At 37.1% G+C, this 14,271-nt stretch overlaps 3 protein-coding genes across 8 annotated transcripts; 2 read left to right on the forward strand and 1 right to left on the reverse strand.

The window, feature by feature from the left end:
• The first annotated feature begins 130 nt into the window (after positions 1-130).
• On the forward strand, positions 131-5,565 carry LOC132204374 (type II inositol 1,4,5-trisphosphate 5-phosphatase). 4 transcript variants are annotated; one of them, XM_059632857.1, is made up of 19 exons: positions 131-231; positions 861-973; positions 1,041-1,227; positions 1,279-1,404; positions 1,610-1,725; positions 1,854-1,889; positions 2,198-2,340; positions 2,508-2,678; positions 2,750-2,912; positions 2,971-3,149; positions 3,297-3,518; positions 3,572-3,707; positions 3,765-3,944; positions 4,000-4,096; positions 4,148-4,383; positions 4,443-4,632; positions 4,773-4,900; positions 4,963-5,074; positions 5,130-5,564. In XM_059632857.1, the coding sequence occupies exons 2-19, from the start codon at positions 908-910 to the stop codon at positions 5,270-5,272; spliced, it is 2,631 nt and encodes an 876-aa protein (XP_059488840.1). In that variant the 5' UTR covers positions 131-231; positions 861-907; the 3' UTR covers positions 5,273-5,564. The 4 variants fall into 4 exon arrangements, with proteins under 4 accessions (XP_059488840.1, XP_059488837.1, XP_059488839.1 ...); XM_059632854.1 differs by having other exon boundaries at positions 1,041-1,404; XM_059632856.1 differs by lacking the exon at positions 1,854-1,889 and having other exon boundaries at positions 1,041-1,404.
• A 134-nt stretch (positions 5,566-5,699) lies between these two features.
• Positions 5,700-11,380, reverse strand: LOC132204373 (uncharacterized). 2 transcript variants are annotated; one of them, XM_059632853.1, is made up of 20 exons: positions 11,224-11,380; positions 10,837-10,993; positions 10,435-10,724; positions 10,202-10,308; positions 9,954-10,118; positions 9,662-9,893; positions 9,397-9,559; positions 9,187-9,340; positions 8,959-9,113; positions 8,609-8,774; positions 8,395-8,553; positions 8,139-8,294; positions 7,728-8,075; positions 7,458-7,664; positions 6,929-7,165; positions 6,644-6,850; positions 6,398-6,579; positions 6,266-6,336; positions 6,110-6,205; positions 5,700-6,055 (listed from the first exon to the last, which is right to left on the reverse strand). In XM_059632853.1, exons 2-20 carry the CDS (start codon positions 10,980-10,982, stop codon positions 5,940-5,942), a joined length of 3,357 nt encoding a protein of 1,118 aa, XP_059488836.1. In that variant the 5' UTR covers positions 10,983-10,993; positions 11,224-11,380; the 3' UTR covers positions 5,700-5,939. The 2 variants fall into 2 exon arrangements, with proteins under 2 accessions (XP_059488836.1, XP_059488835.1); XM_059632852.1 differs by having other exon boundaries at positions 5,702-6,055; positions 10,435-10,727.
• Positions 11,381-11,654: 274 nt separating this feature from the next.
• LOC132204229 (OTU domain-containing protein 5-A-like) lies at positions 11,655-14,252 on the forward strand. Of its 2 annotated transcripts, none has more exons than XM_059632601.1 (6): positions 11,655-12,206; positions 12,387-12,677; positions 12,900-13,055; positions 13,157-13,522; positions 13,578-13,712; positions 13,819-14,252. In XM_059632601.1, exons 1-6 carry the CDS (start codon positions 12,090-12,092, stop codon positions 14,077-14,079), a joined length of 1,326 nt encoding a protein of 441 aa, XP_059488584.1. In that variant the 5' UTR covers positions 11,655-12,089; the 3' UTR covers positions 14,080-14,252. The 2 variants fall into 2 exon arrangements, with proteins under 2 accessions (XP_059488584.1, XP_059488585.1); XM_059632602.1 differs by having other exon boundaries at positions 13,578-13,703.
• Positions 14,253-14,271: the final 19 nt, after the last annotated feature.

Raw genomic sequence — 14,271 nt, forward strand, 5'->3', positions numbered from 1 at the left:
TGTACTAGAAGGTTAAAAACATAAAAACTGGATATTTATGTGTAAAATATAAATATTTGACTATGAGTAATAAATTTCAAGAGCAGAATTTTGATTCAAGGCATATATTTGATCATTTAAATAATTTATTGATCATGACACATGTTGATTTCCTAAATCCTTTTTCTTCACACCACCGGTGAACCATTATGGCTGACAAGTTCACAGCAGCTATGAAGGGTTAGGTGCAAGGTAAATAAACCCGTTTTATGACGTTAATTTGACTATTTCCATGTTGATAGTTTAAAAATTATTTAATTTTAAGCTCGCTCTCATCAATTTTACATTTGATTCTGCTGAAAATTTAATACAAAGTTCATATTTTTCCGAGGAAAAAATTGGTGCTCACAACAAGTTTATGTACAATACAATGACAGGGGGGCGTTGCCTTCAAACATTTTAGCTACAAACTCTGTGCAGAACAGGATAACAGCAATCTTTCATTGATTTTTGCTTGTATATTATGTATAATATATGTAGTTCTAAAAATAAACCCTTATAATACTAAGAGACTAATCAAAACAGTAGATTATTCCGGTATAACACCATTTATTACAGGAAAATCTCATTTTTAATATTTTTAAGAACAGAATCTAGAATTTTTGGAGTGTTTTAATTCTGGCCATAATAATTTTATACATAATTTACATGAGCAATATAAATTGAAAATATTGCTAATAATAATTGGAATAAATTTTATATTATTTTTGTAAGTCTTTAACTGATAACAATTTGCAGCATGATTTTGATGAGATTCTTTCAAATGTGTAGAGAAATTATGTATGTTATGATTATATTTTTAACTGTTTTGCTACCTGCAGGTGTGCCTGAGGATTTTCAATATTCGGCCTAATTCCTCAACCTAACCATGACTACACCGACCCTTCGTCAGTTGATCCAGGCTAAATTAGCTTCTGGAGATTCGGTCGTCGCTGTGAGTTTCTAGATATTTAAATTTTTTGTTATATTTTATGATATTATTATTATTATTATTTTTCAAGGTTCACGAGGTAAGTCAGATGAAAGAATGGGTTCGGACGTCTCGGTACCTGGCCCTGCTGGAGCACCCTGCAAGCAACAGCTATGCCCTGTTTGTGTTTGTCAGCTCTGCCATCCCTCCAATCGCTGCTAGCGAGCTCAGTTTCGAGCGGATCGTCCCACTCGGGCCGGACTTCAAATGCAACATTGGTACTGATGCTCTCGAATTGAGCCAGACCAATTCCTCAACTTGCTTTTCAGAGTCTGAGCAGGACCAGAGCGATGTCTACCTGCACATTTCCAAGCAGAAGTTGAAACTGCTCTTCGAAATGGTGCCTGGAGAACCGACGAGCTCTTTTGTCGGGGAAATATTCCGCTGCATGGAATGTAATTACAATGATAATTTATTCTTGCTGTTCCTTAATTCTTAAATACTAGAAATATGTATGGAAAACCAACAGAGAAGAGAATTTAATTCACTCTAAATATTTGGTTATTGACGTTGAAAAAGTTTTTTTTTTTTGGCTTTTTTAACTTTTGATTTGTTTATTAATTTGATTCAAACTTATGGCTGCTTATGGCTTTCTTTTAGTGGTATCAAAAGGTCGGGGACCTCCACCGGATGCAAGCTGGACATCAAAGTATGAAGTCAAATGTGTTGAGGATCCAGAACTGGATAAAAACTTGGTCGAGCTTAGAAATGAAACTGTGAGTTTTATTTCCGCTTTTTTTTATCTCATATATTTAAAATTATGCAAAATGATGCACTGGAAATTATCTCACTTTTCTCCGGTCAAGACTGATAATAAGATTTAATGCTTTTTTCACTCTGGCAGCTGAGAGTTTTGAAGACTCGCAGTTGCTACTTGTCAGTAAGTGACCAACTTTGGATTTTTTCCAACACCCTACGCTGAAACACCTGCAGAGACAAAATTTTAATACCCTGTAGTTTTGCTATTTTTTTAAAATAAAACGTAGTTTGGCCAAAGATTTGGGCGCCACTTCTTCTAGATCTGTCGAAATTCGGATTATTTCCAGAAACACTTACTTTTTTACTATTTTATTTTTACTGTGTGACGTTGATAATTAACACGTTTAGGGCTGGCAAGTATTTTGTGTGGTTTTCCAAATTCCTATTTCTGTTTTATTGGAAAATTAATTTACTAATTTTCCATAAAAGGCCCTGGAGTTGGAAAGCGGAGAATTGGTGGTACCTCGGCAGAGCATCGCCAAGGGGACAACGCCTATTGCAGCCAGGGAAAGCGTTATCCGCTATCAGATGTCTATGAAAGAGGATGACTACACCCATATCCAGAACTTTAAGTATGAACTCTAATAATTACTCAAAATATTTTGTACCTTTCAAAGATTAATTAATTCTCTTCACTTATAAAAGATGGATATCAAAAATAAAAATTATGGGTTTTAGACTTTTTTAAATTTTGCACTTCATTTTACTTTGCCTGATGTTCTTCAATTTCAAATTTCAGAATTTTTGTTGGTACGTGGAACGTGAATGGCCAGCCACCTACAATTGGCCTCAGAGAATGGCTGTGTGTTGACGCTGAGCCGCCAGACATCTATGCTGTGGGATTTCAAGAGTTAGACCTGAGAAAAGAAGCATTCCTATTCAACGACACCCCACGAGAAGGAGAGTGGCTGTAAGATTTTTTTTTTATAAAATTTATAAGTAGATTAACTCATTAATTTTTATTAAACTTTTCATTTCCAGAGCGGCTGTGTCCAAAGCGCTTCATCCCGGCGCCAAATACAGAAAGGTCCAGTTGGTGCGACTTGTTGGCATGATGCTGATCGTTTTTGTTAAAGAATCTTTAGTGCCACACATTAAGCTTGTTGCTGCGGAAACAGTTGGAACCGGAATTGCCGGCAGAATGGTTGGAGTTTACTTAGTTTCCTTAAAAAAAATCAATATTTTATTTTTTGATTATTCAGGGTAACAAGGGTGGTGTGGCAATGCGTTTCGAGTTGCACAACACATCACTGTGTTTTGTGAACTCGCATTTAGCAGCCCACGTTGAGGAGTTTGAACGACGAAACCAGGATTATCATGACATCTGCCAGAGACTAACCTTTGGGCAACTCCTTCCAAGGAAGAGCATCAAAGATCATGAGTATGATTTAATTTATTCATAAATTCCACTAGAATATACATTAGTGAGCAAAATAATAATCTTTTATTAATATTCTTATTATAAATTATTTTCCAAAAAATTGATTAATTTTCAGAGATGCAATTAAATTGAAATTTTTTATTTCAGTCAAGTTTACTGGCTAGGGGACCTGAATTACCGCATCACAGAAATGGACCCTCAGCTAGCAAAGCATCTCATTGCCTCTGAGCGTTACTTACCAGTGTTCGAGATGGATCAGCTCAAGTTGCAACACGAGAAGAAAAATGTCTTTGTTGGTTATCAAGAGGGAGAAATCAACTTTAAGCCTACATACAAATACGATCCCGGAACTGACGAATGGGATTCTAGGTTTGAATCTAAATAACATGAAAATTGGCCATTAAAAGATGATTTTTGGGCAGTGAGAAAAACAGGGCGCCGGCCTGGTGTGATAGAGTGCTGTGGAAGGGCGAGGGAATCAAACAATTGGTCTACAGAAGTCACCCAGAGTTACGAATCAGCGACCACAAGCCTGTCAGTTCTCTATTTGAATCAGAGGTTTGTGTGTTAACCTGCTCCTGAAAATTAAAAAAAAAAAAAAACGTTAAATTTCAGATCAGAGTGATTGACATAGTCAAGTACAGAAAAATTCATGAAGATGTAATGAAAAAGCTCGACAAGCTGGAGAATGAATTTTTACCCCAGGTCATGGTTGATAATACAGAAATCATTCTTGATACTGTTCGATACTTGGAGCCTCAAAAGAAAGAACTTATTATCGCCAACACTGGACAGGTAAAAAATGGACAAATCAAATATTTAAAAATAATCACAATTTTAATTTTACAAGGTCCCTGTTCAGTTTGAATTCATAAAGAAACTTGATGACCGGAGTTTTTGCAAGGAATGGCTCAATATTGAACCTTACCTTGGATTTATCATGCCAGGTTAATATTCTTCAAGAAAAAAATAATTGTTCCTACTTAAGCTTTTTTCAGGAGATAAATGTGACATCCTCTTAGAGGTGTTTGTTGACAAGAAGTCTGCTTGTAAATTGAACTCTGGAGAGGACAAACTTTATGACATTCTTGTGCTGCATCTGGAAGGGGGTAAAGACATTTTCATCACAGTCACTGGCACCTACGAACGCAGCTGCTTTGGCATGTCCATCGAGGCGCTTGTCTACATGCCGCTGCCCATCCGAGAGGTGCCCATCAAAAAGCTCATGGATCTCGTAAGATAAAGCTACAGCCTTATTGAAGTTTTAATGAAAAAAAAATAAAATCGAAATAGGAAGCACAAGCAGGAAATGATCCCCCAAAAGATCAAACACCACTGCCTGTTCCAAAAGAAGTTTGGTTTCTTGTGGATCATTTGTACAAACTGGGCCTCGAACAGCAGCATCTGTTTGAGCACCCAGGTTTGCACACGGAGCTCATTCAAATTCGAAATTGGTTAGACGAGGGTTCAACTGACCCAATACGTAAGTCTGATTTTTTTTCTTTGGTCGAGTTAAATGAATTTTAAATTTTTTTTATATATTTTTAACGCAGTACGTTATAAAAACTTATGTGAACTTCAGTTATTATTGCTACATTTGTATTAAATAATTTTTATCTTCAGCTGGAAGTGTGCACTCAGTTGCCGAAGCGCTCCTACTGTTGCTTGAGTCTACTGCAGAGCCAGTGGTGCCTTTTTCGCTCCACGCTAAGTGTCTTGACGCATCTTCAAACTACGCCCAATCTAAAGAGGCAATTTATTTTTTAAACTCCTAGGAACAATAATTAACCGTTAAAATACAAAATTATTGCAGATTGTAAACCAACTACCTGTCCACCGAAAAAATGTTTTCTTGTACTTGTGCTCATTTTTACAAGAGCTTTTAAATTATTCAAACCGAAATGGACTTGATGCCAAAACATTAGGTCAGTAATCAAGAATCTGAATTGATTGCCAATTAATTTTGAAATTTTTCTGCAGCAACCCTTTTTGGTGGTGTATTCCTGAGAGAACCACCGAGGACAAGTAACATGCAAAGACAACAAGCAGCTGACCGTAAAAAAGCCAGTTTTGTTTACAACTTCCTTGTCAATAGCCATACAGACTTCATAGATTCGCACTGAGGTCAAATTTTTAATCAATCGCTATACAGTCAGTCATTTTCTTTGTAATACACATTCCGCTTCTTTCTCACCATTAGCATATTAATTGACTGGCTCAGGTCATAGCCTTAAGGCAGCATTTTTTGTTATAGAAATAAATGTCCCTCCTAGAAGTCTTAATATATCATGTGATTGAAATAGTATGAAAATTATTTAGATAATGCTTATTGATTTTGCGCTTTTGGTGTTAATTGAAATGTTCATTAATAAATAAATTTCTAAAAATATTGACTTAAACCAAATTTATTGTAATCTTCATACAGATTTTTTTTTCTTCCAAAAATTAAAGTATTACAATTTTGACAGTTATTACCATATTACGTGATTGAAAATATTAATGAATGCACATAATGCATAATATATTATATAGATTATTCCAATTTCAAGAGAATGATATAATGACAGAAAGTTAGAACTATGACAAACATTAATATTTCACAGCAGAAAACTTTAGTAGAGAAAATTTTGTCTTTAGATTTTCATTAAATTGTCTAATATCATTGCTACAAAAATAATTTCAACATAGACATTTCTAATAAGTAAAACAAAAATTTTTAATGATATATATCTGTTCTGCAATTTTTACCAATATTATTTTAAGTTTTATTTTGAAAAAGCTGTAAAGAAATCATGTATCAGTTAAATCCTCATTGTCAGTATCAGTGTAAAGATACGGATCATCTGGTGGTGAATGAATGACAGCAGACAAATCAGGTGCACTGCTTAAAACATCAGGGACACGGGCTGTAAACATGAATTTTTAGTTGTTACACCAATCGATCGACTTCAAATACAAACCTCCTGGCAATGGTGTGGAAGAAGCAACTGTTCTTTTGGCTCTGTGTAGAGCAGGTGTCTCCTGCTCGTTTTCAGACGAAACTGCAGCATGAAAGCCTGCAATGACAAATATTTTAAAAATCAATGTTGAAATTTTCTATAAATGAAAATGCCTACCACTTGTAAGCGCTTCGTTGTAAAAATGAAAGTCATGACTTTCGTTGAGAGAATTTTTATATTTCTTCTGCCTGTTGAAATTATTGACACCCTTGTGTATATGAAAAAAATTAAAATAATTTTGCGTTTTACAGATATTTCTTGCGTTCCTCATCCAATATATCCACCATAGGGGCAGCAAAGTAGCGCAGCATCACTTCAAAATGTGGTTTGCCCTGAACGGCAGATCTCAAAATGTAATCATGAACGTTTACAATCACTCGCACAAATTCATTGCTGTCTGGCAAGCAGTTCATCACCAACTCAGTTGACTTCTACAATATTTGATGTGTTGTTTATTGGATAAATTTTTTAATTATAGCTTCATTATTTACATACCTGGATGTAGATAACTACCTCCTCAAGTTTGGCACCCTCATGATCTTTAATGATTTGAAGTACGATGTCCATCAATAGTTCAAAAAGGTAAGCAAAAATACTGAAGTGTTCCTCTTCGGCAGAACTATTCTTCACTTGAATTGTCTCACCGAACAACTTCCTCCAAGCATCAAGCATGGGCTCTCTCATATAACTTGACTCAGAACTCTGCTTAAGAAAATAAAATTGAAATGAAAAAATTTTATTTAAAATTAAATAAAGTTTATGCAGGCACATAGTACAAACCTTGCCCAAAGCTAAATAGAATGCAGCGCTAATTTTTTTAGACTTGTACAGGCAGTCAATGCCAAAGAGAGATGCAAAGGCTTCCCTTCGAACTTCTTCTTGTACTGCATCTTTTACTCTCTTGGGTGGATCAATGAGGAGGTTATTTAGGCACTCAATGAGGAAATCCTGATTGATTTCTGTCTCTGTCAAATATTCCCAATCCACTTTTATTACTCCAAATAGCCGTGTTAGAACCTGAAAACACAAATTTATATAAAGAAACATGTAGATCGATCATCATAAAAAAATTAAAGCAATTATTTGACAGTGCATCAGCAAAAGGTTTACAACATTTGCCTCAATAGGTGGCATAAATTTTGCATTTAAAAATTTCATATCATCCGATATTATATTTATTAATAGTTTCAATTGTTGAGATTCTGTAAAAATGTAATTCATACAATTATTTTTCCAAAAATGCATGCAATCTCAATTCATAAATTACCACTTATACATACACTCCAAGATATTTATGTAATGTTCTTACCAATAGTTTAATGTAAGGTTCCAGACAATCAAGATTTAAAAGTTCCTCAAATCCAGTCACAGCTTTTTGTCGAAAGTCAGAAATGCTTTTGACAACTTGATTGTGAGATTTGTCAGGGAAATGTTCTTTGAATGCTTGCCCGTTACATTTGAGGGTATCAAATTTTACGTAAGCACAAAATTCCAAATTCACCAAGGCAATGATCATCTAGTGTTAATCAAAAAATAATTTAAATTATAAATTCAGAAAATTAAAATAGATAGCATATACATCTTCGTTGATCTGTGCATCAGCAGAGTTTTCTTCAAGATCAGTAGCCAATTTATGAGACAAGTTTTTGCAGGTCAACAGCAGGTCATCAAAGGCTCCACTGAGTATATTCAAGCTGCTTTTGGCTTTACCGAAGATGGTCGTGTAAGTCTCGAGGTCTTCGCTATCACTGCTTAGGATGTTGCGTATGTTATTGGAGAATTCCTCCATGGACTGGCGCATATCATCCAACCACTCTTGGTAAACGTCTTCCACCTCCTTCAGATTTTTAAATTTTTCCAAGACTTGCAGAGTTTCATTCAAGTATTCTTCATTTTGAATGCAATCTTTGATGAGCTTGGCAATCACCTAATTTTTAACATAAAACAGAATAAGGTGACGGAAAATTGAATCTTAAAAACATTTATTAACCTTTCCACAATTTTTTCCAACAGTTGGAGTGATTTTCTCAGCAAGTTTCAAAACAGTGAATGTCAATGACTCGTCATATTTAAACTGCTCAACCAGGTCAGGCAGTTTCCTAGCAATTAGCATTTGCACTTTCCCTTTCCTTTCTTTAGGCGCTGGCTATATTTGTTAAATTGTCAACATAATACCACATTTTGATTGCAAACCAAAGATTTTGGCTGATATTTATAATTGCAATAAAATTTCTATAAGAACTTGCCTTATAATTACTGAGCACACAAGTGAGAGTTTTAATCACATAGGACGATTTAAGGAGATCAATGTCATCAGCAGTCAAACTCTCAACAGCCTCTTCAATCATGATGTAAGTGATGCCATGCGCCACTTGAGGAACAACATTGATAGCTTCATCCAGTCTCTTGAAAATTATGACATAATGATTTTTAAAATTAAATGTACTATAATATATATGCCTCCTTGTTTTCAAAAAGAATGTTGGCCAAATTAAGAACTATGTTGCTGCCATCGCTGCGCTCCACGAAGGCTTTTCCCGCTCTTTTGGCAATGCCCTTTGTGGAATTGAACAAGTGTTCTTTTAAGACTATGTTGATATAGTCTGCATCTTCTTCTGGGAGCCAACTGAAAAGTGGAGAAGTGAAATTATGTTAATTATTAGCTTTGCTGAGGATGAAAGGAGTTTGAACGCGTATATATGCAAATATTTTGTAAATTGATACTGGAGCGAGCGGCGCGGTAGAATGAGATATACATTTAATTATATGCCAGGGATGACTCCATGACTGCATTGGTATATTTTGCTTACCCTCGTTCATAGGCTAGTTTCAAAAGATGTACAGTGGCATCATACACGTCTCCATTTTTTCTGAGGTTTGGAGTAAAATACTTTCCACATTCCATCATAAAGTTTTTAATTTTGTCCGATCTGTCAGCCAGCTTAGAAAATGACGCAGAGAAGCACTACAAAATTCAAGGAAATATTGAAAAAAAAAAATTACATAGCAATTATTTATTCATTTGAAATTAAATTTACCAAAACAGCAGATTCTTTCTCTTTTTGATTCCTGGAGAATAAGCAATTAGTGAGCCCTTTAATTGTACGGTCGATGATGATGGCTGTAGGATATCGGACCATGAGATTGATCACCTCTTCAAAGCTTTCAATTCGATTGGTAACATTCATATCACTGTAATTAAGCGCAACTATTTTTCAAAATATTCAATGGACCCTGAATTAACATACTCCATGCCGTTGTAAAGCAGGAAAAGGAATTGCTTCACTTTCTGCAGCAGGTAGTCAACATACGATTCATCTTCTACAGTGGCAGTTCCCGATCTCTTTGATAGTGACAGGCTTCTTGATTGACGCTTGAGATACTTTAGAAGCACTCGCATCACAGCTCTGACTATAAATTAATATGATTACATTTGTGTAAACTGTACGTAAAAACTTTTTTCTAAAACAATTATAATTTTAGCTTCTATTATTTAAATTTAATAAAACTTACCTATGCAGATACCTGTATATCTGGCATAGCAGGCAAAAGAGTTTGTGAGTTTTTTGGCAAACTTGTACAGAAATTCCAACAACAATTTGCCTCCTCCATCTGGATTGGCAAACATGGCAGCATCTGTTATGCCGTAGAGGAAATTGCACAATTTGATTTGTAACCACTTTGAACCTTCATCATTCAACTCCAGCAAGGGCATAAAATTATTTTCCTGATAAGCACTGTTCAGCTATTATCACACAATAAATTAATTATTGATGAAATTTTGTTATAAGGAGCATTGTATTACCATATGACCTGCATCGTTAACTGTCTTAAGTGTCCAACCACAGTCTGCAATTGACCATTTGGTGTGTCCCATGGCAAACATCACTATCTTGATTAGCTCCCTTTGTTTCTCAAGTGGAAAGATGTGTGAATCATTTGCATTTATCACAAAGGTTTTTGCCACCTCCTAGTAAAGAACAAAAAACAATTAATATACAAAGAAAACCGAGAAAAAAAAACGATAATCGTTTAATTTTTTTAAAGCCTTACAAAAACTTGTGAATTAATGAACCCTGGATCCGCCAAAAATTTAAAGATTTCTGGACAATCAGGATGGTTAATCAAGGAGTCAATACTTATGATGGGCTCTGGCTTGGCTGAAAATATATGAAATTACAAGTATAATTTAAAATTATAAGTTTATTAAGTAAGGAAAATTGTATTACTATTAAAATATAACTACATCATGACCCTGAAAATTAATACACATAATTATATTATACCCTTAGCATTTTGTGGAGCAACTGGTGGTTCATCATCTGCATCAACTTCCATGTCTGCGATTTCCGCTTGACCCAGAGATTCTTCCTGCCCTTCTTCGGCGGAGAGATCTGAATCAAACGGATCGTCCTGGTCCTCAACAGGCTCTTCTGAATCATTGTCTGACCGGACATCTTCGTTGTTATGAGAATCGTCAATCGATAAGTGGTCTCCATCTTCACTGTCTCCAGCCATGTCACTGTCCTCCTCAGGTACACTTATCTGAGTTTTGTTCACGCTGCTACGAGCAGCGCTACTACAACGAAAATTAGAATTTATAAATCAAAAATAATATACATAAGATACATTGATATGGACATAAAAAAATGATGCAATTAAATTTATATATGTACATATTGCTGTACCTGACATCTTCAGTAGTGCTCCCTGCTCTCCCTGACGAAGCACTGACTGCAAATCTTTCACCTCCATTACCAGAACGACGATGTAAAGGATCAATATTTATATCATTTATATCTTCTCCCTCGGAGCTATCGGAAGAGCCCTCCATGGCTGCTTAACCTAAAATGTTTGAATGCTTGGAATTTAAAATGATCTTATAAAGCGCAGTCAACGAAATATGAAACATTGTAAATACAGAGAATCTACACATTAATGCAATTCCCCAAATCCTTCATTATCTTAAATACATACACACATTACATACATACATACACGTATGAATGTGTCTAGTAATGTATATGTCATACATTATGTATGTACTTGTATGTACACTTACACTCGCTACTTACAAAAGTGAGTGCAGAATCGAAATGCGTCAAATGACTGCGACTGCAGAACGAAAATTTGCAGCTGCGTGAAAGGCGTTGAGGAATGACCGAAAATTCAAGAGCTTTTTTGCGAGAATTTGCGGTTTGTCTGTACTCGTGATACTCGTCTCGTCCCTCGTGGTCAATGCTTTTCACGCTGCAGTCATGCAGTGGCTTCAACTTGGAAATTTTGTTTATATTCACCTTTGGTCTTGTTGGAACCTGTTCAGACACGTTCAGTTGCGCGCGCTACACACTCATAGAAATCGGCAATGAGAGTTTTCTAAATCAACCAACAGAGGGTAGCACCATAATATGCGCAAAAATCATTTTTGCAATGTGCGCAGATAACCAGTCGATCTTTTTTTATTCATGAACGTATCTGCTTCGCTCAAGATTTTGGTATAAGCGAAATTGTCCGAAATTTTGCAGACGGAAAGGGAAAAAAAGACTAGAGCTGACAGTGTTTACGTGCAGACAGCAGCTGGTCTTGAACCAAAGTGAGCTGTATTCGGGCGACAGGTACAATTTCGGCATTCAGACCAGTCGGGCCGAATCTCCCAGCAGTGTTTTTCGGGCCGAATCTCTACGACAAGACGAGCAATCGTGGAGAAAAGTGACCCCGAGAGAAAATTTCCTCTCGTTCGGACGCCATTTTCCAGTTCGGTCATCAGTGGTGGACCTTGTCAATTAGGCCGTTGTTGGCCCATCGTGGGCCCAACTCGGACCCTCTGCTAATCACTACAAGCCCCTAATTTGCAAATTTAAAGCACGCAACTGGAGACTGGCGAAGAGTCTTACGAGATCAGCTTAATTACTTGCAAACTGAAACACACCAAAACGGAACCATGACCATTTTGGCACCGAAGAAGAGCGGCCAGTCGTCCAAGCAGGCCCAGGCCGAACAGGAGGCGGCAGAACAGCAGCCACCCCACCAGCAGCAACAGCAGCCTCGATCACCGCAGGTATATGTATGACCTGTTAGACTGGAAAGTCTGGCTTCTAATTATTTATGTACTAATTTTGTTTTTTTTTTTTTGATTGAAAAAAAATACATGTTCTATTTTTATACATCAATTTAAAAGTTTTTTTTTTCTCTTTAATTTTGATTTAAAAAGATGAATTTAACTTTGAATATTTTTCAGGGCAATGACCATTTGGGCTCTGCGTCTCACCGATGGTCGCCAGGGTTGCGTGAAGAGGCAGAGGGTGTGGTGGATGGCAGTCGAAAGCGTTCCATGCGCGCATCACCTCACCGCAGGACCAAGAGGGAACGAGGCGCAGCCTCTCCAGGATCAGGATCCTCAGCGTCGCCAGCAGAGTCGACGCCTCAGCAGGAAGAGGCTGATGCGGCCTCAGCAGATCCGTCTGGATACAATTCCGGCGATGAACACACCCAAGACCCCAATGGTCTCTCAGAGACACAGTATACAGAGGTAGGTGCATAATTATTCGGCTCTTAATTTGTATGAGCGCAATTTTATCATTCGGAGAGGTGAGATTTCCCTCTAAATTTTCTCATTTTAATTTTTGCAATAAGATTATAGAAGTTTTTATTCTTTTTCTAAATCAGAGTGAGGAGAATAATGTTTAAATAAGTGTCACCAAATTTTAATTATCGCTTCTATTAATAATGATTCTAACTTTCTAAATCCTAGATGGAGCGCAATTTCTCCAAGAAGCTGAGCAAGAAGGGTCTGGTGGTACGAGAAATGGCCAGAGACGGCGCTTGCCTGTTTAGAGCCGTAGCCGACCAGGTTTATGGTGATCAAGAAATGCACGAGATTGTGCGCAAACAATGCATGGATTACCTAGTAAGAAATCACAGCACCGTAAAATAAACATAAAAAAAAATATTTATATTACAAAACACATGCATTTGTACAGAAATTTAATGCCGGTTTGATTATTCCAGGAGCGAAACCGTGAGCATTTCAGTCAGTATGTCACAGAGGACTTTGATCTGTACGTTGTTCGGAAGAGGGAGGCCTCATGCCACGGCAACCACATCGAATTGCAGGCCGTTTCGGAAATGTTCAACCGACCGGTGCAAGTCTTTTGCTACGACTCGGATCCTCTGGTCATTTGGCACGGCTGCTCTGAGGCGAGCGACGATCCGATCCGGCTTTCCTACGAACGTGGATCACACTACAACTCACTGTTTGACCCAGTCAAGGGTTTGACCCGCAAACCTCAGCTGCCTGTTCTGCACCAGGGCCTCAAAGACGCTGCCATGGTGGCAGACGCGCTTGCCCACTCTGAGAATTTTGCTATTGAGCAGGTCTACTTTTTTCTTTAGAGTCAAGTTGAATTTGATTTTGGAACAAAATCCTCAGGCTATGCTACAAGACAAAATTTTTGCTTCCGACATCGAAGCTACTGACCGTGCTTTGGAGGAGCAGGTGGCCAGGGCCAGTTACATGGAGTGGCTTCGAGAGGCAGAGAAGCGCCAGAAAAATAAGGTCACAAAAGTAAAAACGATCCATTTTTTATATATACATAATTTGTTATTTTCATGATAATGTATTTGTTTTAAACCTTTTCATTTAAATACTAATTTTAATCATTTGTCTTTAGATGGGATCTTCAAGTGCAACTGCCACAGTGACCTCTGGTTCGTGCCGCAGCAGGTGTGGCAGCCGCTCACCTCCAGCAGGTCCTAGCAGCAGCTTTGACCTCTTCTACAGTACACCAAGCACCAGCTGGGCATCGGCCCCAGGCCCTAGTTCAGCCGACAGTTCCCTGCCTGCTCCTTGCACCTCTTCAGAGGCCACTCCAGCAGCCCAGGACTGTTGGCCTGGCAAGAAGAAAAAGAAGCAAAAGAGTGAACTCAATTAACAGATGAGAAGACAAAAATTCCTTTTTGCAAAGACTTGCTTTATCGTGATAATTGAATTATTATTGAAACAATATAATGAAAAAATAATGATGCTGGATTGTCTAGCCTGGATGTGAAAATTTAAAATAATGTCTATAATAAATGGCAATTATGTGACAATTTGTGTGTTGCACTAGAACATAATGGCTTTA

The sequence above is a fragment of the Neocloeon triangulifer genome, unplaced genomic scaffold, assembly GCF_031216515.1.
Source record: "Neocloeon triangulifer isolate White Clay Creek 2 clone unplaced genomic scaffold, ASM3121651v1 ptg000022l, whole genome shotgun sequence".
NCBI lineage: Eukaryota > Metazoa > Arthropoda > Insecta > Ephemeroptera > Baetidae > Neocloeon > Neocloeon triangulifer.

Excerpts from the sequence above, each read along its gene's own strand:
- LOC132204374 (XM_059632854.1), top strand. The coding sequence starts at position 908 with ATGACTACACCGACCCTTCGTCAGTTGATCCAGGCTAAATTAGCTTCT. Across the intron at positions 974-1,040 it reads CTGGAGATTCGGTCGTCGCT|GTTCACGAGGTAAGTCAGAT; the intron begins GTGAGTTTCTAG and ends TTATTTTTCAAG. Across the intron at positions 1,405-1,609 it reads AATATTCCGCTGCATGGAAT|TGGTATCAAAAGGTCGGGGA; the intron begins GTAATTACAATG and ends GCTTTCTTTTAG.
- LOC132204373 (XM_059632852.1), bottom strand. The coding sequence starts at position 10,982 with ATGGAGGGCTCTTCCGATAGCTCCGAGGGAGAAGATATAAATGATATA. Across the intron at positions 9,114-9,186 it reads AGAAAGAATCTGCTGTTTTG|TGCTTCTCTGCGTCATTTTC; the intron begins GTAAATTTAATT and ends TGAATTTTGTAG. Across the intron at positions 8,076-8,138 it reads TTGGAAAAAATTGTGGAAAG|GTGATTGCCAAGCTCATCAA; the intron begins GTTAATAAATGT and ends GTTAAAAATTAG.
- LOC132204229 (XM_059632601.1), top strand. The coding sequence starts at position 12,090 with ATGACCATTTTGGCACCGAAGAAGAGCGGCCAGTCGTCCAAGCAGGCC. Across the intron at positions 12,207-12,386 it reads AGCAGCCTCGATCACCGCAG|GGCAATGACCATTTGGGCTC; the intron begins GTATATGTATGA and ends AATATTTTTCAG. Across the intron at positions 13,713-13,818 it reads AGAAAAATAAGGTCACAAAA|ATGGGATCTTCAAGTGCAAC; the intron begins GTAAAAACGATC and ends ATTTGTCTTTAG.